General features: G+C 37.7%; 1 protein-coding gene across 4 annotated transcripts in view; it reads left to right on the plus strand.

The window, feature by feature from the left end:
* The window catches only part of CTNNA2 (catenin alpha 2), a 536393-nt gene that overhangs the window by 415309 nt on the left and 98798 nt on the right, over positions 1-22286 (plus strand). For all 4 annotated transcript variants that reach the window (XM_009934739.2, XM_075420290.1, XM_009934738.2 and 1 more), the window contains one exon: positions 12210-12362. In XM_009934739.2, the coding sequence (XP_009933041.1) occupies positions 12210-12362 (153 nt within the window). The remainder of the gene's footprint in view (positions 1-12209; positions 12363-22286) is intronic.

The following is a 22286-nucleotide window of genomic DNA, read 5'->3' on the forward strand; positions in this document are numbered from 1 at the left end:
TTATGGAATGGAAGTCTGATAGAAATTAATGCCATTGGTAGATATCTAAGTCTATGTGTGCAGTATCAAAAGCTATTTTTTGCCATCTGATTATTGTTTAGTTGCCTTAAACTATGTTGTTGGGTGCAATCCAGTTTAACCTGTTGGGCAGGTACCACAAAAAACAAAATAATATTAACACCCTACTAGTAGCTACATACAGTTAGTAGCTAAGATGGAGATTTTGAATATGGAAAGCTGGCGTAATTTCCGCCCTCAAAATACCTGTGCTTGTTCACATGGTCTCTGATATTCACATTTTTTCTCATTTTCTCACATTCATCCTTCTCCTATCTGCTGCTACCTCATCTGCTGTAGCTCACTTGGTACTCCAGGCTGGTTGGTGAAATGCAGGCAGGTGTGAGGCTGGTTTTGGCACCTCCTCTGCCAACTGCCCAGTTGGTCCCCACATGGTTGTCAGCCAGCTGGTACCTGTATTGGTACGCTGGCCAGCCAGCTACTGACTTCATATGACAAATTTCTTTCCATAGGACTCTAATTCAAGTCACCGTTCTCCGACCTAGACAATTTCTCATCAAACTCCAGCTATTTAGCACCCTGAGGACCTTTTCTGTCTGTCAGATGGCTTTAAAATTGGCCAACAGATTAAAATGTACTCAAAAAAAATGGACAGAGTTACTGTAATGAGCTTCCTTTCCTCAGAAAATCAGTCTAGAAACAAAAGCTTTTATGGTCAAGACTATGGTCGTGTTCTTTTTAACTCTGTTATCTGCAACAACACTCGAAATTTTGAAAAATAAATCTAATTTTAAGACCCCCTACTGTGCTACTTTGCTAGTAATATTGGTATTGTATAACTATAGCATGTTATTATCCATAAATAAACCCTTCAATATTATTTCTAAAGCAACATGCAGCTTGTTTTGCCGTATGAATTTCCAAGAATTGGTTTCATGTGTGACTGTGGTTTGTCTTTTAGAAGTTGGTTATTTAATCTCAGCTATTTTGTAGTCTGAAAGCTGAAAGATAGGCACTTCCACGATTCCCGTCTTGGTTTGGATGAGTTGTCTCCCTCTTTCTTATGAATATTGATGGAGGTTAGAATATTGATTGCTTCTTCTCAGTGCCTGCTTTTTCCTGATAGACACTACTAGCACCCTAGGCACGGTGACACACTTTTGGGTGCACAAGATCGGGCTTAGCCATTTAGGCTTAAACTGATATTAATAATGACTGTCCTATGATGTCTTTCTATCAGCAACACACTCAGACGTGTTCAGTCACATATTTTGCAATAGCCTAAATTAAAAATAAATATATATCCAAGTCCTGTTTGCCCTTTCTATTCCTCCAATCATTTCTTTATTTATCATGTAGTTAATACATCCTTCCACATGACCCTCATGTATTTTTTATTGTTCTTTTACATTATACTCATGCTAAGCTATGTTCTCACAAATACCTTGTAAGACTCTTGGTGGGCTGCAGACCTGGTATTCATTAGTCTGTTAGCAGCCATATTCTTCAGCATACCTTCCTTCAATTGCACAGCTACAATTATTATACTCTAGATTTTATGGTCCTTGATAGTACTGTATTGGTAGCTATATTAGGCTACAAGTCAAACTTTTAAAGCGTTAAAGGTAGATGAGAAAAATACCTCCTGTAATTCATTCAGGCAAATTTAGTAAAACAAAGATGTTGGAGAGAAGTTCTTGATCATACCCAGTTTTTACCTACAGCATAGGGCTCTGAAGGTACTGGCAATTCCGTATACGTACTTTAATATGGGCTACAACAGTTTGAGTTAGATAACAGGCTTCATAATGCTTATTTGTCATATCTTTTTTCTAGCTCTTCAGAGGCAGCGTATCTCCATTTGCTCTTAATGTCAGTCACTTCCGCATAGATTAAGTTGTATCACTGCTGTTTACGAATGCTATTTACAGTAAAAAAAAATTGTTTAGCACTTTGAATCCTGCCAAAAATTGACGTAGACTCTAGAGAGACTCTCAGAATAAAAAACATGGATATTAGCTCATGCAATTAGACTAAAGGGACACCTAAAACTGAAAATACGTATTCCTTTGGAAAAGATTTTATTGCATCTAACCCATAAAATGCAAATTGTATTATGGAAAGACACTTACATAATGTTTTCAGTCTCTGGACTTAAATTTCTCTCTCTTCAAGTATATGCATAGTTTGCTTCTCTACAGTATATAAATGCTTTGAAGAAAACAGAGGACCCCCTCCAAAATAGGAAATTTTATCATCATCATTTTGCAGCCAAGCTACTGTCTCAAGTACAGACCAGATGACTTGTCAAATGCTGTGGGGAGGGGCAGTGGCACCCAGAAATTAAATCTTGCTGCCCTGACATGAGTTACTTAAATTTTTTGTTTATCCTCTCTCCCTTCTAAAATGCTTGACAAACACAAGCAAGATTTATTGTCCAGTTTTCAGAAAAATAATCAGAAACACCAAAAAATAAAGTTGCTTCTGAAGGTGGAGCTGCCTCAGCTTAGTTATTCTGTGTTGTACCAGCTTGAAGAAGTGCACAGTGTACATTAAAATATAAGCCCAAAGGAATTATGAGTGCTGGGAAATCAAAACAAAACTAAGAGCTTCAGAAGAAAACAACAAACCAAGTTTTAATCAAACTGAATAGATATTAGATAACTAACTCATTTCAGCTCCTTTGAGAAGCTGAACAGCACACCCAAAGAAATAAAAACTCATATTGACAGGGTGGGAGGAAGAGAAAAAAAAGAGAACCCTGAGAATTCACACCAGCTGATGTCAAGTGTGGAAATCGGGTGATAGTGTAAGGAAGCTGGTTTTCCTTCAGTCTTCTATGCAGTCACTAGGGAGTTCACTTCCTGAGGATCATTTGGGATTTCAAGGACATATTTTGCAAGATTTCATCTTCCTTCATATATAGGGAGTCATGAACCAACTGCTTTTTAATATAGGCACCCAAAGATCGGGGTCTAAAGGTAGGTTTATGTCCATAATCCTTTTACTTTCAAGCTACAGAGCCAGTCAACACTGCAGCAGCCGGCGCATTTCTTGGAGGGCTGGGGAAGAAAGCTCTGCCTCTCATTACCGTAAGAGTAGGTTCTGACATGCCCTTTGTTGCAGACAAGAGGGCAGTGGTTAAGGTTGTAAATCCTGAAGGTGGCTTTTTTTAATTCAAGATCTGTATAATTTAAGGAGGGCTAAAAACACACAGAGAGAAGGTCATGGACCTTTTCCAGCTCACCTAATTTGTAAGAGAGGTGAGACAGCGTTTTGAAGATGCAAAACTTCCTGCAAGTGTTAAGTAGTAGCAGAATACTCAAGAAAGTTGTAACTTCAAAATTTAGTCTTGCGTGAATGTTTACTAAAGATTTATTTTACGAAGGCAAAGTTGAAGTGAGGTCGTACTCAAACAGATGATCCAGAAGAGTCTTGCTAACCTTGTGTTGTATTACCAGACATGAGGTACTGGTTGTTCCCAAGGAAAGCGTGGTGTGATTGGTGATATTGCCACATTCTGTTGTATGAAAATTCTTTTTGACAAAAATGTTGGCATTTTTTTAAAGGGAGCCAGCAGTAAGTCAATCTAAATGTCTTTGAACCTAAAGCCACCTGCGGCACCAGCCCTTGCTCGTTAGAGACTCATCACCTTTTTCTTGTTGCTTAATAGGTTATGTTTTCACCTGCAGTGCCTGTAGTGCTCTTGATTATGGAAATCTGGAGGCTGGCTTTCTGAAAGCAGTCTATCAAATGCTAATATAGATTTATTTCTCTGCCAGCACTACATGATTATTTCTTGTATTCATTTAATGTGGGCGCTCCTCATTGCGTGTACATCAGTACTTCTCTACTGGGTCTCTCTAGCAGCTTGTACAAAGGTATTAGACAGAAGTCTGGTGTAATACTGGGTTATACAGTAAAGACTGTAATGCTCCGCTTGATAAAGTCATCTACTCTTTCAGCTATCACTGAATTTATAGCCACCCCTTCAAGCAACAGAAGTAGGTATACTCTGAATTTCACCAGCTTGGACTGAAAGAACTATAAGCCCCTGGTATGCTGTTCAATACTGCATCCACTTTTTGTCTGCTCCCATTGGACAGACTAACAGGTGTATTTTCTTTAGGAAAGGAGTTTTAGGAAATGTCTAAAAACCTGATCTAAAATGTTAGAGGCAATGAACTGTTATTTAAATTGCACTTGGTGGTGATTTTGACTTCAACTTATCTGAATGCACATGTCTTTGTCTCCCTCAAAACGCATTTCTTCTAGATGTTTGTCACAGTGACATTGAGGGTTTTATGGTGCTCTGAAGTGCTGCAGAGGAAATGGAGAGTGTTTTAATACTGCTGATTTACTCTCCAGGTCTGCAGTAATTTCCTTACTGCCTAATTATAAGGCTCAGTTTAATTTACTCTACACATAATGTTTACTGATGCACATATGGTGCCATATTTCAGGGAACTATACCCATATCAGGTAGTTTTGCGTAAGGCTACAGTTTGTAACATTTTCGCCAAATGAAGGAAAGTTTGATCTGCAGCATAACAGCAACGACAGATTATTTTTGTCTGGCAAAATCCAAAGAGTGTTGTAGCTATAGCTGCTTTTTCTTTTTGAAATAGAAACTTGATTTTTCTTTTTTTAACTGAATGAAGTTGGGAACACAGTGGGTCGGCTTTTCAAAGGGGCTTGTGAGGAATTACTAGGCAAAACTCAGTGACAGCTACACCGCGTTAGATTACTGCACATACTTTGTCGGTTATTACTCAAATAATGAGTCTTCATAAAAGCTCACATATTTCAACAAATCTTTGTACTCACTCCAGGAAATTTACAAGATGCATAGCTCTGTCATCACTGCAAAGTAACAAGTATGGAGTTTTTCAGACTCTTTTTAATTAGAGACACTGTAAATGTGGGAGAAGCTCAGCAGAAGTGTGTAATGTTGCTACCCAAAAGCACCCAAACCAACCAAAGAAAGAAAGAAAAAAAAATAACCAAAAACCTATTCTGATCAATTTCTATTGATGATAGTTTTACACGAAGAAGCTTTCACTGTGCTGTAGTGTCAGCTAGAGAATGACCTATAGTCACATCAGCTAAAGAAATTTGTAGAGTTTGGATTCATAAAGACAGCTTCAGATTTTGATGTTCATTATCAGTAATGCAGTAGCATGAGGTAGGGAGCACTATAAATGTAGAGGAAAACATAGTCCTTTTCCAAAGACTTCTGTAATTCTGTCCTCCCAATGGATTTATTAGCAATGGCAAAGTACATAGAATTTAATTTCCAAATGGGATTTCAACATAGCATTTCTTTCTTAATTGACAATGATTTTGTTCAGTGGCACTGTTTCTAAAGTATCATAAAATATCTTTAATATTACTGGTTATTAAGCAACCAGGAATATAAAAAGTTTTGTTTTCAGTTCCTGCTTTCTAGAAATTACTGAAAAAGAGAAGAAAACAGAACAAAATAAAAATAAACTAAGAATAAAACCAACAAAAACCCAAATAAAACAAAACAAAGAAAAAAACCCCAGGCTATGATCTCACTGCAGTAAGGGCTTTTTTGAAATGTATGGATGGTAATTGATAACATCAGATACCAATCATCTCTGTCCATAAGGCAGGATCAGTTTGTGACTTTGAGTGAATCTTGGAAAGGATGATGAGAAATCCATTTTTGCAGAACACAATCAGTTTTTAATCTTGTTTTGGCCATTGTCTGGAACTCCAATAGATAGATCTACCAAAGGCAGCTGTCATCAGCTTTCACTGGGGCTGAACCTCTAGGTCTTAGAGAAGCTGATGATAATATTTAGTATGCCAGCCTGTTTATGCAGCTGGAACAGGTGGTAATGCAAATGTGACACAAGTAGCACTCTACTCTATTAACCCATTAAAGCCTATTGGATCCAACTGCTTTAAAGTGAAGTTACTACGCATGCTAATCATGGTGAGGATAACTTCATGAAGGGTTTTCATAGACAACTTCCTTCCCATTTGTGACCAATAGCTATTTAATCTCCCCATAACAGTTTTGTCCTCAGTTATATTTTTTTATTTACTTGTCCTGGGTTTGGCCAGAACAGGGTTAATTTTCACCGGAATCCAGGAAGGGGCACAGCCGGGGGGTCGGGGCTGACCCCACCTGGCCAAACAGAGCCCGGTATTCCATACCATGTGACGTCATGCTGGGTTCCGGTGGGGGGGGGGGGCGGCGCTGCGGGAACGCACTCGCGGCTTGGGGCGGGGCGCAGCGCCGGTCCTGTTTCGGGAGAGCGGCTGTCTGGGTCATTACGGTTCGTTGTTGTGTTTTCTCCTTATTTGTATCGTTGTTGTTCCTGTTTCCCTCTGTTTGCTGTTCTGTTAAACTGCCCTTATCCCGACCCACCAGTTTCTGCCTCTTTCTTTCCATTCTCCTCCGCACGCCGGCGGGGGGAGGGGCGGCCACGTGGCGCTTTTGTTGCCGGCGGCAGCCGAAACCAAAACATTACTGTACTTAGAAAATACATAAAGCTCTAAAGCCAATCTGCTTGATTTAAATATCATTTCAACAGAGCCTGAGACAATACAAGAAGATACACAATGTGTTGTGGTTCCTTGTTTAATCCATGATTTTCTATTCTTCCTCTTTGCTCCCCTTTTTATCACACCTCTCTCCTCTCTTGCATCAGACCCTCTAGGCTTGCGGTCTTGGTGACATTTTTGACACTTTACAGTCCTCAGTTTTCACAGGGATATTTTTCAAAGTCCTGTCACTTTTCTTCTCTGCTGGGGTAACCTCCTACAATCTTTCCCTTTTTCTTTGTTCCTATGTGTGATGTCCTGTTCTGCAACTTCCTCCTTCCATATTCTCCTTGTCACAACTCTACCCTCCCAGGTCATACAGAATGTGAAAATTAATCACTGTCTTTCCCTCCTGGGTTATTTTGACTTCACTAATGCTTCCCACTGACTGTTCAGTCCCTACCTGTATTTCTGTCTTCCTGTTTTTCCATCTTTTTTTGATGGTCTCTGTACTGTCTTCTACCTTTTAATGCCCTGTACATTTCTTATTGTTAGATATTTGGTACTATCCCAGCACTCCAACTGACGCTGGGATTTTATTGCTTTATCCAGACATGAAACAAGGCAGATTTCTTGCCCTGATACTACTTATAAGTTTGGGGGATATGTTATTATCTGTCTCCCAAGCTTAGCTCTGCTTTTATGTAACTGCACTAGTGTTTTTTGCAAGCCTGAAGTTTGCTCTAGCTGAAAAATGTTTTTTTGAAAAGGCAATATAAAATTTCTAAGTCACAAAAAATTATAACACCCCCCCCCCCACCTCCCCTCAAAAAAAAGTTAAATCAATGGGGTTTAAGTACCCAAGTACTTGGTAACCAGATTCTTTTGTGCTTCTGGCCATATACGATTGTGAGGAATCCTTTGTAGTGACCTGTGTCTAGGAGGAACACTTTTGTGCTTGTGTGTCTTGTTCTTTTTCAAATTTCTAGTCAAAATTTGTCACTTCAACTTGTTTTCTATTAGTAATTTCATCCCCATCCTCTTCCTGACTAGGGAAGTTTCCCTTTAGAGAGAAGAAATCTCACACGGAGAAAAATATGCGAAGAAGTGTGATCAGTCTTTGTAACAGCATTTCTTTCTGTTTTTTATCTTGGACTCAAATCTTAAAAATATTTATATAGTATATTCCACAAATCTGTAGCTTGGGAGTCCAAATGTGATACATGCTTTAAACGTTAATTTTTTTGCTGTTTCATCTATGAAGATATAATTGATGGCATTAGCGGCCGCATGCCCCAGTCTAGCATTTTTGGATTACATCTTCATGGGTTGTAGTGTTCAGAATCAGCTGAGAGTTTCTCTTTAGCACTCTACTGCAGTAGCTTCTAATCATCACTGTCTTATTCTCCAGAACTCAATTTCACAATATATTTGAGGCGATACACTTGAACTGCAGAGAAGAAGGCTTTATTTTCCTCTCTTTCAATTAAATTAATACCTGTCTGGGAGTGCTCTGCAGCTGCAAACTGGAGTTGGGTTCCGCTTGTAATGCACGTTAAACAGAAAATGGCGAATAAGGCGCTCCTTGGTAAACTTTTGTTACAGATAGCTTTATACCGCCAGTCTTTATAAAATTTAACAATCTGTTGGAGGCATTAATCTCCTGCTGTGACTTTACTTTCCAGTGTCAGGATTAGACATTTAATTCTCTACTAGACTGTAAGTAGCACTGAGACGTTTTGGTTCTAAAATTGTTATATAGCCATGGAAAACATCATATTGGTGGGCAGTTTAACCTCTTTGAGCTCAATTATAGCTGCGAATCGACAATGATAAAACAGCCCTAAATAGTGCTTAGAACATGATGCTATCAAAACTAGCAACTGATTCTGCACCATAAACTGACTAAATCGACTGAACTGGAAAGACATAAAATATGCCTGGTGGTATACCAGTCATACTTCAAAAATATTTGCAGGTCTTGATGTTTTCCTTCTATAACTTTGTGCTGATCTGGCATCGTTCTTTTTGCTATATGTTAATTAATAAAGTTTTCCTCATGACAAAATGAATTAAGCAAGACCTTTATTTAATGTTCTTTTTCCTCTGACAAATGGAATTTCATGTAGTGGAAACTACCCACACTTTGAAGTCACTTCTAACTTAAAAATTCAGTAGGGTAAAAAGAATCTAAAGCAGTGTTATGAGTAATAGTTTGTGTCATAATATTTACATCAGAATGCAGGGTAAACCAAGGCATTGTAAAGACATTTGTTAATGTACGTACGAAGGCCGGATCTCATGTTGGTTTTAGAATAAAACTTGGTGCAGTTTCGCCACATGTTTTATGACTGTTTAAATTCAAGTCGCAGACTTCTCCCATATCCTTTCGAGATGATGTTAGTTGGATCAAACAGTAAAATCTCTGTGTGCGTAAGCCAGCACTTTGGCTGGACTTTGTTGCAGTAGGCAGAGGAACATACAGGATTAGTTTTCCCGTAGTTATTTACCTTGATGAATACCCTAATTGGATCAAATAGACTGGTAATGCTGAGCTAATACTTTTAAATGTCTTGTCTTGTGCAATTAATATTACCCTGTCATGTCTCCATTTCAGCTATTGGATGAATATCTTATATTCATATTCCTGTCACATTTAACAAATGATTTTGTCAAGTCATTCTTTATAGTCTGTGGTGATGGATAGCAAAATTTGTGGTCTCCTGCGTATATAAAAAACGTTAACTATACCTTTTAAATTCAAAGCAAGGGCATCCTAAAACTCAGATAACCAATTTCTAAAGGAATTATAATGTGTGTTTACGTGAGAGGTCAGAAATATGCCACTGACATCTATGATTAACACAGCATAGGGAAAGAGAATTTTTTAATTTTGTATTTATCAAACCTGTGACAGTCAGAATTCAAATCTTTTCTTTATAGCTGCTGTAACTCAGAACTGCAGAAGGCAACATCCAGTTACCATTAGAAACAAGATATCCATTTTATTAATTCTTTTTTATTTATATATAACTCTACTGTTAATATAATTCTACAACAGCAAACCCCAAATTGCTAGTTAGCTGGCGGTCTTACTATCCTTTTTATTGATTTCTGTTATGTGGTTGTAGACTGAAGTTATTTAATACAGATAAAATAAACTGCGTATTTAAACATCCTGAGATTTTTTTCTTACACTTCCATGGGGCATATTGTTGTAATCGGATCTGTAATACCACGTTAACCTCGATTAAAAATTGAATTGCTTGCTCATTGAACGCAGCACTTTGAAACAGATACCTCCTTTAGGAAAGATGTAAACAGAAAAATGTCAATGTTCATTTAACACTTGAATTAGTTTTTTCAGTGCAGTAAATGGTAGGTTTTATTGATAACATCACTGAACTTGAGCAAATGGTTTGGTTTGTGGGTTTTTTTTAAGGAATTCTGCTGAGAATGAGATGGAAATCACATGGGATTTTTAAAACTTTTGTGTGTTTCTTTGGAAACACCACCATTTGGTATGTTTTTGTTCCAATAGGCTTCAAAAAATCTGACTGTAGGTACTGAAGTGAGGCATCTGACTAAGGAGCAGAGCTTCTCAGCAAGTGTTGGGAGATGGACATCTGCAGAGGGTGATTAAGCAAACAGGAGATGAACCCTCTCTGGCAGTATCTCTCCCTTAGTGCTGGGTATAGGTGAAACCTTTCATTTAGTGGGGAAGGACTGATGTACATGCTGACTGGAAATCTGTCAGCCGTATAATGCAGAGTGCTCTGCTGGTGCGCTGTTCTCTGAAACTTAAAATCTTAGGGTGGTTTTTTTCTTTTTTGCAATGCTTTGATAAATTTGGAGCAATATTGCTGTTTGTATTGACATGGTACCTATGAAAGCCATCCATGGGTCAGCGTCTCATTGTAAATCTGACTGTAGGTACTGAAGTGAGGCATCTGACTAAGGAGCAGAGCTTCTCAGCAAGTGTTGGGAGATGGACATCTGCAGAGGGTGATTAAGCAAACAGGAGATGAACCCTCTCTGGCAGTATCTCTCCCTTAGTGCTGGGAGAGAAGGGATGGTGCAAACAGACCCGAAGGGCGGTCTGAAAGAGATTTCAATAGAAGAATAAAACAAGAGTCAAATGGATATCAGCAGATTGAGGAGAGAAAAACAGAAAGAGAATGAGGTGAAAATTGTGGCTGCCACACACTAGCTTCCTAACTGTTGGCGGGTCTCTTTGATGTATTCTTCTTTTTTTCTTTCCCCCCCAGCCCCCTCCATTTGTATGTATTACTGTTTTAGGTATTCTGAATGCCTTTAATCATTTTGGAAGTGGAAGAATACTTTCCAAGTAGAATCCGAGTAGGATTAAATTTTAAGAGGAATTAAAAATTGCTGTTCTTAGTGCATTGGCTGCTTTAATTGTAACAGAAATAAGAGAAATGCTGCATGCAAACCAGTATGTGCTATTTAGCTTTGCTTGTCTTTACTCCACCACTCAAGGATGGAATGGAAATATTCAAAGTTAGCTTTCTCCTTATTCAAATACAGCTGACAATTGCTGCTGTCAAACAGCAAATGCATCTTGGATCATGTATTTACAGTGCCTAACAATATATAGTTTTCAGTATGACCAGGTGTTTTGATGACACCTTGTCTAGCTAGAGCTTTCTTGTCTGGACTGCAAAATAGAGAAAATTACCTTTCCTGATGTTTCAGCTAACCAAAAATTCATGATTTAAGGAGACTAATGGCTAGCCAGACCTCCAGGCTGAGTATCTCCCAGCTTGTCTTTGAGTCCACAGTTTTTCATCCTTAACAACAAAAAAGCTGCAGCAAACATGCTAAAAATTATTCTGATCCATATTCCTATAGGGCAATTAAGCTTCCAGTAAAAATTACTTAAGATTTCAGTCATCTTTCTGGCTGTCTTTCAAATTTTAGTGAAGTTTGATGTTAATTAGTGGTTATTAGCAAGGAAGAGGTTAGTGACATCATTCTTACAGTAATATTGTTTCAAGCAGATGTTTTTGTGAAATAACAGGTGTCTCATCTTCAGTAAGTCGTAGGGTGGGCTTTTTATTTTTTAATAAATTTTGGTATGTTTTCTTATCTGCCTTGAAAATGATTAGAAAGGTTTTCTGTTTCTACCTGTGGGAGGTATTTGCAAGAGATTACGAAGAAGAAGGCATGTGCTAAACTCGTTATTGCTTAGAATACTATTCAGTGTAGGAATTGGAGAAGCCTTAGACATACTCATGCTAAAATTTTTTTGATAGTTGCTTGAAGTTAAGCTCCTTAATCCATATTTGGCTTTTAAATGAGCGGAACTGTTTTTTAAAGTAGTGTGCAGCTTTCCGTTCTCATCAATTTGCCAATGTATTGCGTGGGTAATCACCATCATCCTCTATAGATCCGTTCAGTCCAGCAGGATTAGATGTGCAAGTTGGCATGAATCTCAGGAGGGTTTTGCAATGCTAGGCCCTTAAGTGTTTGATATTTGTCTGCTTGCTGCGAATATATACCTTTGAAGAAAGACAGAAAAATCCCAGACTCCCTTACAATGCAGTGAGATGCGACACATCGATGCTTAGATATAAGTAGCCAATGAGTACAGTGGGAATGTATATAGATAATTCACCTTTTATTTACTGGTCGACTTTCTTTTGTCACAGCTACGGAAGGCGGTAATGGATCATATATCGGATTCGTTCCTGGAGACCAATGTCCCATTACTGGTTCTCATTGAGGCTGCAAAAAGTGGTAATGAGAAAGAAGTGAAGGAGTATGCTCAGGTCTTCCGTGAACACGCCAACAAGTTAGTTGAGGTAAGTGGCCTTAGTGACACAGCTAGATTTCCATCTTGCCTCTCTGGGAGACGCAAGCAAAATGATCTACTGGCTGCGATGCTAGAGGCAACATTTCTGTAATACAGGTTTCAGCAGTTTTGGTCAACTTTATCCCAGTGATTGCCCAGCAAATGTCTGAACGACTGGCAGAGAGGAGCATGTGCTGTACTTTAGTAGTTCCTTAAAGTAAACAACCATGTTAAAAATGGTATTTCCAGTATTTTGTCAAAAGTCATGAGCAACAAGAAGTAAATGGCATTTCAGTTTTACTAACAGTATGATAGATCTTAATCTCTTTTAAGTAAAAAGCCAAACAGGTCCTTCACAATACTGTGCCTGGTACTAGCCAAAGGCTGCTCTAGACTGAAGAGTCTGTCATGCTGAACTAGAATAATGAAAAGAACATATAGAGAAGGCATAGCCTTAAGACCAGATTTACTCTTGAAAGGTCTGTGTTACAAATATATATATATATATATAGAGAGAGAGTATCTTCTCTTTCTGAAGAGACCTACTGTGTAAAGTCAAATGATAATTTGAAGTCTTCCGGGATGATATTGAAATAGCTCCATTCTACTATGAGGAGTGTAAAACATTGATTGAAACCTGGATGCTCACTGAATGGACTTTTAATAAAATACTGATAATCTTCATCTCAGTTTGCGCTTTAACAGATCAAGAACTATGAAAAATGCTTGTATTTCTTGACGACAAATGTAACTGTGATTTGCTTGATGTTATTATGTGGCATTATTGACTTTCCTGTACTAGCATTATTTTGAAGAATATGTAGCCCCTTTGCAACCTCTCTAGCTGAACTGTGTGTTCTTTAGCAAAAGAAAATGCTATTTGGGAACTACTGATGTGACAAGTATTGAACTATACTTTTGAATAGCTTCTGTTCTTAAAACAGACATCATCCTAATCCTTTAGAACCTGAGCTGCAGCAAGGAGTCAGGGTTTCTTTGTTACGAATCACCAAAGATAGACAGCTTCCTGACAAAGATGTATGGGGGGGATATTTTTAGTGGGAGTAAGGTGCTGTTCTGGAGTATCTCACTCTTCCCATGTGCAAAATGGGCAGTCAGTGTACCTCATTCAGGGTCTAGGAGTCAGGTGTTTACTACAGTACTGAACTTGTAGGCACCTAAAGGTAGGACCTGGGGTTTAACAGCTCTGGCTGGATTCTGTAGAATTCTGTATACAGTAAGGTTTTTTACTTCTTAGCTGCAAGAGGAACACAGGACTGTTGGCAGCTTTCAGTCCTGGCTCCTCTGAATTATGCAAAGATTTGTTACTGCTGCCTGGTGACCTGAGCTGTAGAAGTGAAAAACAAAATTGCTAGTGGGTATGTAAAAAGAGAAAAAAACAAACAAACAGAACACCCCTCCACAGCATTCAGTCCCCTCCTCCACAAATTTGCAACAAAGTGTTACAGTTATGGGTCTAATAGCATTATTAAAAAGTCAAAAATAATCAAGTAGATATTTTTAGAAAGAGAATAAGAGGTGGTGACATAAAAGGAGGGATAATGCCCCTTAAAGGCTATAGTAAAAAAAAGTCAACAGCTTCCCCTCCCCTCGCAAAAAAAGAAAAAAACTAATCAAAATCCAAACACCACCTTTAACTGGAAGAAACGCGAGAGTGATTACAGTTATCTAGCTCTGGTTTTAGAAGCCTAACATTACGTTAGACTTGTATTTGAGACCAGCCTAGAGTTTGGTTGCTGATTTTGAACATTATGTGGACATCATTAGATACTCCACCGATAAAACAATGATGATAATAATGATAGATATCTTGGCCCTAATAGCCAACATTTTAATTCCATTTAGATTGTTCCAGACTATTAGAAGCAGATTTTTAATTGATTCTTGTGTCTCTGACATCTGGTACTAGCCTGTGGGTCCATCCTTACTCTTTTCCAAAGATGGGTTCTTTTAGGTGAATCTTAGGCTTTTACTTGCAAAGATTATTTCTGGTTTGGGTAGTACAGTATATTGAAGAAATTAATTTCTAGTGCAAGTGGAATTTTGAAACCCAAGTTTCAGGTTCATCATACTGCACAAAAAAATAAATATTTGGAATAGATTTTTGTCCCTTGTACACTAGATTTTGCACTTAAAATAGTTTCATCATTTTTGCTTAATGATGCAAAATGGTATCTTAGCAGATGGGTTTCTATGGTTTTGTGGGTCAACTATTTTGCAAATAGTAAAATGTGGTTTAAAGATGAGACATAATCAAGTGACTATGGAATTGGAGATCCTTTCCCAGGCGCAGGGCCAGAATTGCTTGCTAATATATGCAAATATAGTTCCACTGAAGTGTGTGGAGTTGCACTTGCTTATATTAGAGAAATTTGGCACTGTAAATCCAATACGGTGAAATCTCTATAATATTAATTGTTAATTTTAAAAATCAGAATCTGAAATTCTTTGATGTCGTACCAAGCTCAATAGAAAGTCTATCAAAAGGTCAGGAAAAATAATCCATGTTTTAATACTTCTTTATGTAAAAGCTACATTTTACAGTTCTGAGAAAAAAAAATGCTTTCTTGATAATTGGTGAATGCAAATGGCAAAATTTTCTTTGCATAGCTGATATATTTTTTAAAATATCTGCCGTAAGAATGAGGCTTACAGAAGTTAACTTTCTTTTCTAGTCCATATTGCAGAATATTTAAATCTTCTTTTAAGACCTGCATTCATCATTTATGTTAAGAGGTGGGGAAGGGAAAATACATAACATTTTGACTTTTGCTTTTCACTTGACCTGCTATGATATGCCTTATTTGAGAATAATAACTACAAAGATGAATTCTCATTTTTCTAGACATTCACTGACAACCAGTTTTGTCTATGGGTTACGCAGGAAACCCAGAGTAAGGTGTCATGACATGAAACTTGGGGTACTTTATCTGTGATACCTATGATTAGAAGACACCTTCTCTCAGGCTCCCTCCAGAGTCCAAGAAGACAGAGCACCTCAAGAATGAGACCTAGCTTAACTGTGATGTGGATTATCCAGAATGACTCAAGTTGTCATACAGATACTTGGGGTGAAAAATGATAACAAAATAAAACAGAATTTAGATAATAACATTCCAGGCCCAGATGGCTAACTCTTTTCCTTCAAATCATATTTGAGCAGTCAGTTCTCAACTCCTCTGCCTTCTGAAACTGAAGTTAAAATGATGGTGCCTTCCCAGGTCATGATCTTTACCTCATGAATTGTTTTAATGTTTTTTTAAAAATTTATCTCTAATGATTGAAAGTCAATAAATGCCTGAGTTGTATTGCCAGCTTCGAATGTTACCTTGGGAACTCGTTTAACTTCTGTGTTCAGGCACCTTCATTTGTAGCATAAGGTTAATGACAGATAAGACTAATACTTACCACACAAAGGCACTTGACTGATAAATCAGCTCAGATTTATTCAATGTATCTATCAAAGTACTATATGGCAGCTAATTAATTAATTTTTATTATTCTGTTCAGTAAAGCTCCCTTGGTTTAACTGTTGGCCCTCTGGACTGTTTCTTACAAAATTAAATTAAATACAAACCCGTTTTCCTGGGAGATGAAATTCAGCACTCATTAAACCCATAAAGCCTTTATAGCAAGTTCTTTAGTTGCTTTCTATAGGAAACATCAACATTTTTGAAATTTAGTTAAGAACTGTGAAAATTCATATTGTAGGGCCTTCTAGTTAAATTAGTGGATTGGATCAGGCTTTCCATCCTCACAAGGATGGAGAAAAGTCCAAGAGGGTTCTACTAATGATTTAACCTTTGGGTGTTTTTAATACTTTTATGGCAGGCTTTCAGCATTTGGTGATCGGTGAACATTTACGAGAGTTAAATCCAGTTGCGTTATTCTTCCTTGAAACTTCTTTCCAATAAAACTAGAACAAAGGTTATTCTTGTTCTTTAGCATGAACTGATGCAGCACCAAATTTGAAACAGCTAAAAATAATCTTTTGAGAAGACAGTACCTTACCAGTTTTGCTTGAATTATTTTTTATGAAGAATTTTGCGCAGCCTACATGTATCTATCGGTTTCATCTCATACAAACTGAAAGATTTCTGGAGACACCCAAAAATAATCCAAGTTATGTTCTAAGTACGCTTGGCTACTGGAAGAACTGTGTTAGGTAATGCTTTATGGTGATTAAAATTTGATATAGTACAAGCAAATCAATAGTTGTGTGGTAGTTTGTAGCAGATGAAACTGAACAGCAGCATTTCTGTTTCTGGTTTATAGTCTCTTTGTCCATTAAGACTTGCAGGACTCCTTAACTTTCTCCTGACCGTATAATTGCCACTTTGAAGAGGATACTGGGGTTACTTGGGGGAGTTTAATGGCTTGATTTTTTTCTTATACAATTTCAAGGGGAAAAAAGTTAGTGTTTGAACTTCTTTATAAAACACGATGCAGGCTACCCTCTGTATTCCAAGAACTGTATTATTTATAGCTCCCTAGTTTAGACTGACCGTATGTTTTTCCATCATAAACGTGGAAACAGGCTTGCACACTGAAGACAGGAGCAAAAAAACACTGCTAGCATGCAGAGCACACAAAACAAAAGGTTGGATCTGCTCAGTGACCCCTGCTTGCTTTGATTTGGAAAGGAGGGGAGAGAGGAAAAAATGTTAAAGAAGATTTTATTATGGTGGTCGACAGTGAATTTAATCTAGATTTACAACAGCAGTAAAAGAACTATATATCCAACCAAATATTTTTTCATTCTAGAAATATGTCTCAGAGAAGCACAGTGTGTTTAGTCCCTAAGAGAAAGTCCAGCTTTGCATTTCTTAGCAAGTGAAGATCTTCTGTGTAAATCCGTGATGCAATCGATTTTGATGGAGCTCTGACAGTTTATAGCGTGGCACTCTAGCTGGCTTTCAGGAAGTACTAGTGATCTTCGGAAGGAATACATAACAATCTTTTGTTCATGTTTTCGTAAATATTGTGTAAGTTCATGAACTGAGTTCAATTTTCATTTCAAGATAGACAAAAACCAGAGTAACAAGCCTAAGAGTAAAATACTTGGCTCATTTATTTCTGCAGCTTTAAGGAACGAAGAATGTTCCTACTGATGTACTTAACAAATACCTCTTTACTTGAAATGCTCTATTCTTTTTTTATTGAAGTGCACATCACCGCATTATCAGAGTACACAACTAGCTGTTTTCTTCTGGTAATGAAGAAAAAGTGTCAATATTCTTTCATAGCTTCTGTATCCAACTTCTATCACGAAAAATCTATATTCCCCTGAGTTTCCTCTTACAGACTGATCAGCTTTTATTCTTGAATTTTTTGTTTAGTTGACATTAAGCTAGATAAAAAATAATGTTTAGAACATAATAATCCTTGGTTCTAATCAAGAAGTGTTAAGAAGGTCATAGATTAGTTTAATTCAAGCCCTTCAAGTTGAGAGATTTTATGTGAAATTAAAGCTGTGGGCTATCTCTGTGTCCTAGTGTTTCATCTGCTCATTTTGGTTTTAATTTCCATCTCGGGCCTTTCTTCACTGCGTGGGCAACAGATGTTCTTAATTCCTAGTAAACATCATGAGTATATTGACGATAGCTACAACCACAAGTCCAATTAATTGCAATGAGAGTCTGAAAAGCTTGAACTCTTTGCATTTATTTCGTGTGAGTCCCTGCTGTAGCCAGATTTAGATAGTCCATCTCTTCACCTTGAAGGTGTACATGTCTTTGAGGCAAAGTGAACTCAAACTCTTTCAGGATAAAACTTTCTGGTAATGCTATGTTATTGGTGAACTCTTTATGCTGGCTTTTTTAACTTACATTGGCCACTGGATACTGGTAGTCCACTGGGATCTGTGCCTGTTTCATCTTCCGATGATTTCTAGATTAACACTGAAATGAAATCAAATTGTGCTATAGAAAAGATGAGGCACAGAAATAACTGCTGCTTTGTGACTTTTTGAGCCTCTTGTGTACCTGTCCCTGAAGAAGATAGGTTATTAAAGGAGTTAAGTAATTAATGTCTACATTTTCAAGACTGCTTTCATCCAAAAGCCATCTCTGCCTTCAGGCAGATTATTCTCTGAGGCTTACAATGCCTGCTGCAGGAGGAACCATTTGCAGAACTTGCCTGTGGTCTGCAGGCTGCATTGTTAACACAGAAACAGGGCTGAAATTAAACAATGTGGCGATGGAGAGCTTGGCTACAGCAGATGCTGAAGGCCCTGGATGCTGATGCTCAGCATCTGCCCTTAGCAGGTTTCTGGGGAAATCCAGGAATCAAGGATGGCTGAAAGGGGAGGAGCTTCCTTGTCTCACAGTTGCTTTGGCAATATAGTTCTGCTTCCAAAACTTTTTCCCACTAATAAACGCCCAAGTAAACAAGCACACCAGATTCTGTGACATTATGAGCATTATCTTGAGTAATCATTTTCTATTCATTTGTCCGTTTCCTTTATTCTTAGATTGCTAAGCTTCTACGCCTCATAGCAGCACCAAAAGGGTTGAAGGACAATTTTATTTGTTCACACGTTTTTCTATCGTGTGCATAATAAGCAAACGCTACATAAAGGTAGCAACCTGCGGGTAATGATGGTTCTTTTCTTCCTTCCCAGAAGAAGAGTACAAGATCAAAAAAATTTTAAAAAAGTGAGTGGTAAATTGCTGCAGAATCTCCATGTCAACTTGAATGTGTCTTTAGCTTTGGGACTGTACACACAAAGCCAGTGCTGTGCTCTTTGTGTTATCTGATTTTTCTGTAGGTCATCATTCATTAGCAAATGGCCGTATTATGTGTTTTTACACATCGGAAAAAAGATTTCTATAAAAAGGCTGGAGGATTTTCCAGAAATGAAAATATACTTTGCCACTTCACTTTTTTGCTGTAATGTTTTAACATATCTTTTCTTTGTATATTGTATTAATTATTTTCATAAGAAATACTTCATTTTCTCCTTGCAGAAAAATTTACTCCTAGTAATTTCCTAGTATTTTCCAGTTAGCCAATTTTTTATAAAGATAATTAACTTTTAACTATTCTTATTTACAGCCTCTGTAAAAGAGACGAAATCCAATTACTCCCTTTTTAATCACTGAGTCATTTTTTAAAAATCTTTTTTCTGGTGAATAACACCTGCTTATCTAGGGACTCGCTTCTCCAGTGTGATCACACTACTGTGCTGTGATTCATGTGGTACATTTTCCCAAAATAAAACAACTCCTACAAACTCCAGTATCCATTTATGCCTACTATCTCATACAACCCAATCTCATAGTAGTCTATGTTATTTAAAACTTGTTAATAATACAATCAAGAGCTATAGGTACCATTTTAATTAGTTGATTAAGTAAATTATTTGTTTAGCTCTTCCTAAGCAGTTGTTTGATTTTGTAACCTTAGTATACTAAGATGCCATACAACATCTAGGCTGGAAATCATCCCCTAACTCTTCCATAGGAAGGGCTGCTTTGTTAGTGGAAGGGGCCCTCTGGAACCTAAATGTCCTTTTGCTTTGAACTTAAACACTTCCAACAGACATGATTTTTATTTACAGACATGTCATCTCTTCTATCAGGGAAGAGATAAAAGTAAGTGGAAGCTCCTGAGACAGATACAAGCCTTCCTTCATTACTGCCTCATCAGTGAGAGAAGTAAAACTAGTTGTTGTCAGAAGCATTGCTCTCAAAGTGTCAGGATGAATCCATGGCATCCGTCTGATGACGTGGTGTAAAATTCCCAGCTGAATGGCAGCTTAGGCTGCTCTATTTAGCAGCTAGAAATCAATACTGGCAGGTGCGTAGTTTACCTGCCTTCAGTTTTTTTTTAGTTTTGGGTTTTAATTTTTTTTTTCACTAGGCAGCAAATGTGAAAGCCTCTTCATTTAGCAGATGAAAATGAAATTTATTGCTGGCATCTGGCACTGACAAACCTATTAGATTTTTGGCAACATGGAAGAAAGTGATCTCTTACACAAAAAAATGGATGGTAATTGGAAGTGGGAAGTTCATCACGTGATGTTATCCTTTGAGAGAGGTTAATAAAAGATGGTAACTGCCTGTCCTTCTGTTAGTCATACGATGCGCCTTGTTTTATTCAGTTGTCTGCAGAGCATCACTTACGAGACTACCTTTCCCTCTCCCATTGACTGTTCTTGCTAGCCACTGGAAGAAGGATTTGTTAGAGCAGGTAGGGCAGTCTGTAATAAGCTGCACAGCTGGGGCTAAAAGGACCAAAAATAATTTGAGCAAACCTGTCTCTTTTGACTAACATGGTTAGGAAATATCAGGTAGAAATGCAACTAGTGCCACAGCTGACTTCTACTAGCTTCTTTGTTCTTCAACCTGTTTCACTTGTAGTAAAGATACTGAATGTTTTCAAGATGACATCAGAGCAAGGATCTTTTATTACCGTGTTGACTTCAAGACTTGTGCCTTTAACATTCAGAAAGACTTCTATCCATTAACTTCTTACTTTCTTCACTTCATGTGACTGTCCTCAATGCATTGTGTAATGCAGACATCTTTCCTGCTGCCAGCTGTGGGAATCTGAAGGGAATATGTGCTTTTGAAGACAGCAAGAAGACATACTAGGCATGTTAGTTACTCAAAGGTGATGTTTTCTAGACAGCCCCACCTAGCTCCCCTCATACTGTATTTTTACTCTCATATCCTATTTTTATAAGTGTTTTATTTGTGTCTCTGGCAACAAGTCCTAACCATAACTGAAGCTTTTCCCAGTGTTTCCTTAAAAAGGGTACTTCAATCTATACTCTAGAAGTTGTATGTTTGGATTAATTTTTGCTGCTCAAGACAGGTTAATATTTTACTACTATGCAACATTTTTAGCATCTTGGCCTTTGTTCTGTGTTGTATTAGCATGGTTGTATTTCAATCTGTGTATATTAAGAACTGTACCTTTGCACATGCATCCTAGGTAAGAATGATGAGTTTAAGCGAATAACCTTAGTGCATGAAGTTTAAGAGAAGTAAGGGGAATGGTGGGGAATGAAAGAAAGGATGAAATACAAGAAGCTATGTTGGCACTCCAAACTCACATCAAAGTAGGAAATAAAGCAAACAGCTTATATTAGTATAGAGAAAGGGAATTTGTCATCCATGACTGAGCCATTTCCAGCATGCAGGACAGAAGTAGAGGGGCTAGAAATAGTGAAGAAGCCAAAAAGTTCAGTACAAGCAGAAGTACTTCTGCGGAGACTGAAAAGAGCATTTGCAAAACAATCATGAGTCAGAAATAAAGGAGAGCATTCAGACATGCTCAGAAAATCAGCAGAAGATGCACAAGGAAAAGCCACATCAAAGACTTGAAGGCAGAATGACATGGTTAATGATGGAGTTTTGAAGAAGAAATTGTAATCAAGAAGTGTCATGATTTTGGACAAAAGTCATAGCAGCTTGGATTTTAAAAAAGTTTGCAATTGAGATATATATGGCAAAATTTCAAATATAGACTCTTGAGTAATAAAGTTTCTTAATCCAGAACAAAGTATGCAAATACAGAAATAGTCATCTCGAAAGACCAGTGTCGTAGGTACACGAGAGTTGTACAGAAGTGTCTGTGTTGCTTTAGCTTAGGCAATGTGTGAGTCATAGTGTACTCTATCCTGTTTTTTTTTTCCTGTATCCTATTAGCTAGATTCTAACCAGCATAGTGGTTATGATGGTGGACCCATCATAGGTGTATCCTACTGCTTCTACTAAAGTGCCAAGACTGTAGCTGTTTAGTTGTTAGTGCGTAAATGTCAAAATTGTCATTATTGCCTAAATACTGCTGGTCAGTGATGCTGGCTGTGTTGGCTTTTCAGAGTTCCTGTGGCTGAGGGGTACGCTGGGAACTTTGCAACAAACTGTGTTTGAGTGTTCATAGTGGCACCCACATCCATTTCCCT

Source organism: Opisthocomus hoazin, chromosome 5, assembly GCF_030867145.1.
Source record: "Opisthocomus hoazin isolate bOpiHoa1 chromosome 5, bOpiHoa1.hap1, whole genome shotgun sequence".
In the NCBI taxonomy this organism is placed as follows: Eukaryota; Metazoa; Chordata; class Aves; order Opisthocomiformes; family Opisthocomidae; genus Opisthocomus; species Opisthocomus hoazin.